This window comes from Salvia splendens, chromosome 8 (genome assembly GCF_004379255.2).
Source record: "Salvia splendens isolate huo1 chromosome 8, SspV2, whole genome shotgun sequence".
Lineage (NCBI taxonomy): Eukaryota > Viridiplantae > Streptophyta > Magnoliopsida > Lamiales > Lamiaceae > Salvia > Salvia splendens.
In genome coordinates, this window is record NC_056039.1 from 13,306,387 (window position 1) to 13,314,353 (window position 7,967).

General features: G+C 37.3%; 1 protein-coding gene across 1 annotated transcript; it reads left to right on the forward strand.

The window, feature by feature from the left end:
* Positions 1-5,518: 5,518 nt before the first annotated feature.
* On the forward strand, positions 5,519-7,377 carry LOC121745272. The gene is made up of 4 exons (XM_042139104.1): positions 5,519-5,676; positions 5,763-5,823; positions 6,027-6,394; positions 6,505-7,377. Exons 1-4 carry the CDS (start codon positions 5,656-5,658, stop codon positions 7,135-7,137), a joined length of 1,083 nt encoding a protein of 360 aa, XP_041995038.1. The 5' UTR covers positions 5,519-5,655; the 3' UTR covers positions 7,138-7,377.
* The last annotated feature ends 590 nt before the right edge of the window (positions 7,378-7,967 follow it).

Sequence of the window (7,967 nt, forward strand, 5' to 3'; positions counted from 1 at the left end):
CGATGCAAGAGCCAAATCTGTCTGTCAGTTAGTCCGTGAGTTAGCATCGCAGTACTCTGTTGGGCTATCTTATCCACATAGTACAATCCATGTCGCCCAGTGCCACGCCCAACTACCGTCCCCGTCTTGATATCCTGTAACATACAAAAATGAGGCTGCATTAGCAATTTGCAGTTGAGATCTCTTGTTACATGACTAACAGACAAAAGTTTGTGGGACAATGAAGGAACATAAAGACAGTTCGAGAGGCGAAGGGTTGGTGAGATAGTGATTGTTCCCGCCCCCTCTACTTGTGCTAATTCCCCACTAGCTGTTTGGACAAAATTTTTTATGGATTGGGAAATATCGAGGAAGTCCGATGCATCAAAGGACATGGTATCGGTTGCCCCACAGTCAAAAATCCAATGGTAGTCTTTAGGTCCTATGTTTGAGGAAGATGAGTACGCTAAAGCTTGGAATGTGTTTGTACAAGTAATGGAAGGCTGAAATTCAAAATGTCGGGGTGTATTTTCATTTTTGTCGAAAGTTCGGGGTGTATTCTCAGAAATTCGGAAAAAGGGGGTTTTTTGTGTAATTTTTCGGTCAATAGAGGTGGGTTTGGTAATATCAGGATGGACTGGGGGGAAATTTGGGAGGAATTTTTGTGGTGGGGTTTATTTTGGGATTTAACCAAACTTTATGGGCTCATTTGCAAAATAGACATAGGGAGGCGGCCATTATTCCCTAACCGTCTCCAATACTCTCTCCTTCACTTCTTCCTTCTTCATCATTGCAAAGCCTCAGCCGCCAACGCTTTTTTTGGATTTGTGACTATTAGAAGGCTGCGGTGGATCGGTGTAATCCGTCGGAGCGCTGGCTCCGCGCCTCCTCTGCTTCTTCCTCCTTCTCCACCGCAAAGCTGCCGACGCTCCCTCACTCCCCGAGAGCTCTAGCGCCGACGAACCATTACGGTTTGGGCACTGGGCGAAGGGGCGACTGATGCTACTACTTCCGCTACTGACGCCGACGTTGCTGTCTGTGATGGGGGGCGCTTGGTCGCTTGGCGTGTTTTCACCAGCCATCCGGCCCTCCTTGTTTTCTCCGTCGTTGGTGAGTGGTTCTGTTACCACAAGTGACTTTAAACCACTGAATACCCTTTCTCCGCCATCAACGAGGGCACTTGCGTACGTTTTCTTCAGCGCGGGATGTCTTTCCTTGTTCTCCTGCAGTGGTGTATGGCTACTTGTTACGGACGTCCTCAGTAATGTGACCAGATGACTAACTTCTCGGAGTGATAAGGTGATCAAACCTTCGATGTGCTCGAAGGAAAGGTCACGATTTGTGGTTTCACAGACGTGTTCCGATGACAACAAAGAGAGAACTTAAAATTACGCTTGTTGCTCAAGCTAGGTTTAAGGAAAATATTTCATTAATTCATTGATATAATGATATAATATCTCCTATTTATAATACTATAATACTACTACCCTAACTTATTGAATAAGAAACAAATATCTAAATATAAATGGGAAAGATATGGTGAATAAATAGGAAACTAAATAATTGGAATATCCTATGATATAGGATCGTATCACTACTCTCTGGAAAAATCTTTTCAGTGCATAGATTTAAGTTTGAGGCGGTACTCTTTCGGCTGTTCACCGGTGTCGTTGCTGCAGCTGGGTGGTTGGGCCCTATGCCGAGGTTCTTCAACTGATAGGAATTTTGACTTTGGTATGTGTTGGTTTTGTACAAATCAATTAGATTTGAGATTGTCTCGATCAATTGTTCGAGAGTGTGTATTTGGCTTACCTCCATTGGAGGTTTTTTGTTGATTTCCTGCTCTGATACCATCTTAAAGATGGTAATCGAGAGAGGCGATAAGTAGACGAATATTCATGGTGGCTAGAGTTTGAAGAGAAGAGAATTGTTTTGTAATTTTCTATTATGTATTGTTTGACGTAGAACATTCCCTTTTATAGGGATATTACAACTCTTAGGAACTCCCACTAATTTATTGTTTGTCTAGGTAAATACTACCTATTAAATGCAGTAACAATTACCAAGTAGTTGGTACTTGGAATGTGGCTAACTAGCCGTTTTGCCTCTTCATTTGACAACCGTCCTGGAGCAACACCGCCCCGATCCCAAAATCCGACGCGTCTGTCTCAAGGTAAAAAGTCCGCTCAAAATTTGGAAGGCGAAGGACTGGGGCGGACGACATTCCCTCCTTCAAAGCCACGAAACTGTCGGCTGCCGCGGAAGACCACGCAAAACTATCCTTCTTTAGTAACTTAGTCAACGGGGCCGCAATGGACGCATAATGCTGAATGGAATAACTAAGTTGTTAATTAATCGGTCCAAAGAAAATAAATATCAATATTTGATTACTAACAATTTAATTATTCTGTCCAAAACATGTACACCGCATAAAAATATACTACAGTAATGTTATTACAAATTCAAATCAAAATGGTGAAAACTCATTGCTAAGTTTAGAATCGAACATATCTTCTAATTTCTTCAACTCATCAAGAGCATCTGAAAATTCGTTGCCCTCGCATTATTGTATTTTGAAACAATCGCTTTCTGAATCTTCTTCATTTCGAAGATCGACCTCAGCCGCCCTCTTCGTAGACACAGTCGGAGAGGCCGGAACTGGAATTGGAACTGGCGCTTCATTACCACCGTAGTACGGCTGCAAAATCGGAACAACGTCGGGGGTTGCAAATGGAACTTCATTTGCCGGTGACAACAACTGCAGGGACATACGCAGGAAAAAAAATTAGAAAGCAATTTATGTAAAATTTGGGTAAAATCGAAAACCCTTAAAAGAAAATTATAAAAAATATATATATAAAATTTGAATACCTTTCACGAACTTTTTCATCTCACTTTTTATTACGTTTCTTAAAATCCGTCTCGGGTCAAAGTGAGACAATCTTTGTGGGACGGAGGGAGTAGTAGTTAAAACTAACCACTTTCTCGCTCTTCAAAATCATCAGAAAAATCGAAATTTACACAACTCTTTCGATCTAAATTATTTTTCATAAAAAAATATGAAGTATCACATTAAAGCTTATTTCATAAGATTTATAACGAGACTCAATTGCATATGTTTGACGTTGATTGAATGATGAAATTTTATAATTTTTACTTGGCAAAATACATTCTTACGTCCTTATACTTTAGTCAAAATGTTCATTAGGTCCTTGTACAATTTTTTTGTTTTAATAGGTCCTTATACTTTTCATAATAATTTTATCAGGTCCTCGTACAATTTTTCGTTTTAGTAGGTCCTTATACTTTTATCATAACTTTCATTAGGTCCTTGTACAATCTTTTATTTTAGGGACTTTTTTACATTTATCTTGGATAATAATCTAAATTTAATTAAACTTAATAAACTTTTCATATTCCATTATTTAACTTAGCATAGTCTATAAAGATAATATCATCTTGTTATCCAATAATCTTAATAAGTTGTAGAGAATAATAAAAAGGTTAACCTTGATGATTGAAGATTAAAATCGAAGTTTTTTTAGAATAACTATCCGAATTTTCAATTGATTATTTATATTTATATTGAAAGATACGTTTCCCTGAATATTTATAATCATAAGATAAGTTAAATAATAAAATTAAAAGGTTCATTAAATTTAATTGAATATAAATTATTATCTAAGATAAAATTAAACGAATATCTTAAAATAAAAAAAATTGTATAAGGACCTAATAAAAGTGATAATCAAAGTATAAGGACCTACTAAAACGAAAAAATTGTACGAGGATGTGATGAAATTTATGAGAAAGGTATAAGGACCTATTAAAACGAAAAAATTGTACGAGGATCCAATGAACATTTTGATTAAAGTATAAGGATCTATGAATGTGTTTTGCCTTTTTACTTTAATTTTGATATATGTTGTTAAGAAGATTTTATATCAATAAATGCATAAAAAATCTCAATATAATGCATGTACAATATCAATAAAGTAAAATTGATATTTTAAGATATTTGTGTTGATATTTGTATTACACTATGTTAATATAAAAAAATTGTGAAAATTGTATGTTATATCATTGACTATTCACCCCTTTTGTCGTGGAATTCTTAGCAATAAGTATCTTGAAATGGGTGTACACTTGAAAAAATAATATCATCTTTTTTAAAGTTGTGGCTTTCTTTGACACTTTTATTAATAAATTAATACTTAGCCACCATGTATTGACACAGTTGCTAGGGGCAAAGTGATGCTAATATTGAAATGGACTAAAATGAGTAAAATAAATTACGGACTTAATAATATAGAATTAATATCAAGAAGCCTCAAATTAACCAACTCAACACACACTTTTCAAAGAAATTGTCTTCTCTCCACCACCAAGTATTGATCCAATTATTTTGGACACAAATTTTAATAAATTGTTTGGATACGTTATAAGTGGAATGACGAACCCATTTTTATTATATTTTTAATTTGATCAATTCAAATGAGTGTATTATGAACGAAATAGGATATTAGGATCATACTTTATTAAGCAATGATAATGATAATTGTGATGTAGTTATAAAAAATGATAAATAAGAGCTAAAATTGTGGTCTAAATTAGGTGTATATATATATAGTTACTTCATACCCAATTAGGAGTAATCTATACATATATAAAAGTTGAGTTTTGGGGCACTTTGGGAATACAAATTTTGGTTTGGGATTATAATGTGCCATTATAAATATTTAAATGAAATTATAATGTGTACGGTTTTTACTGTTGTTATAATAAATTAATAATTTAGGGGAGTGGAAATGGAAAAGTTATAGATAACGTTAAGATTTTCAAGAGACATGACGGTTATGATCAATTATTTTATAATCAAGCAAATAATTTGTTGATCCAAAACTAATTAACAGTAATAAAATGTATGCCAACAAAAATGCCATTGTGGAGTATAAGGAGATTGTGGGGTATTTAGGAAATGCCATTTTAAATTTAAATATTATTATTTAGATCAAACTGATTATATTAATTAATTTACACTACATCATCTTATCCGGCAGTTTGTTTAGACTATAAATATAAATAGTGTCGATGCCCCTGTTACTAGAATATTTATTTAATCTATTAAATTATGAAATGTATAGATATGTATTAGAAAAATCAGTTTAAATTATACAGGAAAAGAAACTGCTGCATTTATAGAAGGAATGAAAAGAGCGTTTTTGGCCTTTGACTTTCTATCTCTTCTAACCTCTATCATTATAATTGGGAATTAAAACTTTTGGTTTGGGATTATAATTAACAGTAATAAAGCGTATGCCAACAAAAATGCCCTTGTGGAGTATAAGGATGTGTTTGGATTGCCTTATACCATTTCTTTATAAATGGGAGAAGTCATATAGGCAATTCCCTTTTCAGACTTTTGCATTTCCAAATTTGTTGTTTGGTTCGATTTTTACTTGATAAGTTAACATTTTTGGTGTTTGGTTGGTGTTTAATACACCATGAGTTTAAATGCAACTTTCCATTTATACCCCTTATAAGCTATTGTAATTCCGTTTTTATCCTTTCTCAGCCCTAGCAATTTATACTGCTCCCTCCTCAAATTTGTGAAGCTTGCGCCTCCTGCTTCGAAACCCTTCCAATTTCAGTGCTTGTGGTCCGATTTCTGTCAAGATGGCAAACTCTCCGGCGCCGGTAAGTAGCCTCCGGCTAAATGCTATTAACAATTCGGCGTTGAAACGCGGTTTACTTATTTCATCTTTTTGCGTTTCTGTTTGAAGGCACTGTCCATGGAAAATTTGAGAACCCAATTCAGTTTGGAAGATCCTGGGAGTCAACAAAGTATGTACTCATTTTTTCAAGTTTCTTTTAGCTTCAATTCAAGTTGTCCAATTTTTTTGTATTAGTAGCTCCTTTTTTTAGTGTTAGATGCTCCTGTTATATGTAGATTTCCTGGAATTGAATGGATTGATTTTTGATTGAATGAAAATATTTATTTGATTGAATGAAAATATGAACCAAATTCATACGATATTGTTTTGTAGTGATCAATGATCACTTGGGACGAAACCGCAAGAGGAAAGGAGACCGGAAAGGAGACCGCACGAGAAGAAGCTGGACTGATCGAGAGGAGGAGACACTGGTTATAGCACTGAAGGACATCGTTGCCCATGGTTGGAAGTCCGACAATGGGTTTCGAGGTGGATATCTTACGAAGCTTGAAGATGCAATGCGAAGTCGGTTTCCAAAGACTGATATTAAGGGCTCTCCGCACATCACCTCAAAACTTACAGCTTGGAAAAGGATGTATGGGTCGTTGGCTCTTATTCTGAATAGAAGTGGGGTAGGGTTTAACAATAAGGGCGACTACAAAATCGATTGTAATGACGATCAATGGGATCAAATTGTGAAGGTTAGACTTGTTTTAGTTCTTTGCCTGAAACTTCTGAACTGTTAACATTGTGTGTGCTGGAGTAAGTAGCTTTAAATATGTGTTAAGACTTGTTTTTATCTTGACTGTAGGCTGATAAAGATGCTCGTTTTATGAGGAACAAGTGTTGGCCCTATTGGGAGCACTGGCAAGTAATATTCGGGAAGGAACGTGCTAGTGGCACAGTTGCAGCGGATTACATGGACTCTGTTAATGATCTTCACTCTCTCGAACAAGTGCAAGAGTCAATTGGTGCCATTGGAGAGCAAGTGATCCCTGATGAACAGCCAAGCATGGATGATCAACCAACCATGGATGATCAGCCAAGCATGGACCCGTTGGGTGGAACGCCTACTCCGGCGGGTGCGGCTAACAGCACCAGCCACGGCGGTCGGGCCAACGCCACTTCTGGCAGCGTTGGAAATAAGAAGAAGTTGTCTGAGCTTGGCACTGATGGCCTTGTCCACATGCTAGAGAAGCTGCACGAGGATACTAACAAGAGGCTCGACACTTTATCCCTTCGCATTGGGTATGAATTCGATCTCAGTAAAGCTCGAAAGGACGTATTCCAGCTGTTAGGCAGACTTCCTGGTCTCACTCGTAAGCAGAAGTTTGATGTGGGAGAAATCCTACTTGAAAAGGTAGAGCGTTTGGATTTTTTCCTTGGAATGCAGGATGAGGATCGCAGTGCATACGTGCTTCGAGCCCTTGTGAAGTTTATGTAGAGATGTTTCAGCTACTTAGTAATTTTGGTGTCGACACCTAGTTGTAATCCTAATGGCTGCCAAACTTATGTTTTTTGTTGTGCTTGTGGGGATTAAATACCCGTACGTATAGGCGCTGGACTTGTGTCGATGTTAGACTACTGTTTAATGTTTTTTTGAGGCTAACTTCAGTGGAAAACATTTAATCTGTGGTGCCCCATTGAAATATCTGCTAATTTAAATTGCAATATATTGCTTGAAGCTTTTGTTGCATTTGTATTTATATCATTGTGTATGGTGCAACGGTGTATATTTATGCATATTTATATGTTGAGCTGGTATATGATGTGGAAATCTCGATTAACTAGTCAGTGAACAATTTGGAAACCGGGTACATTTTGAAGCTACTGGAAGACACTCCTCCACCATGCACAAACTTACTTCCTAGACTGAAAATAGTAAAGGATAACCGGTCAGTGAACAATTTGGAAACCGGGTACTCATGAAGCTACTTGAAGGCACTCCTCCACCATCAACGTCTGCTAGTCGATCCGCACGAACTTCCGTGGGGAGAGTCAGAGGACTTGAGGTTGTTCTTGGGTGGCTTAGTTGATTTCTTTTTTGGAGCATCTTGGGACTAGAACTCCCTCATAGTTTGGCACATGAAAAACCGGCAGTGCCTCTTGAGCTGAACCCCCATCGACATTAACGTCGTAGTCATCGAACAACCTGCGACGTAGCTTGGTGTCAACCGTTATCGGAGAGTAGACGGACTCACTAACCACTAGTGTCGGTGAAGCCAGTGGACGGCTTTGGTGAGGATGCATGGTTGGCCAGTGATTTGGAATTGT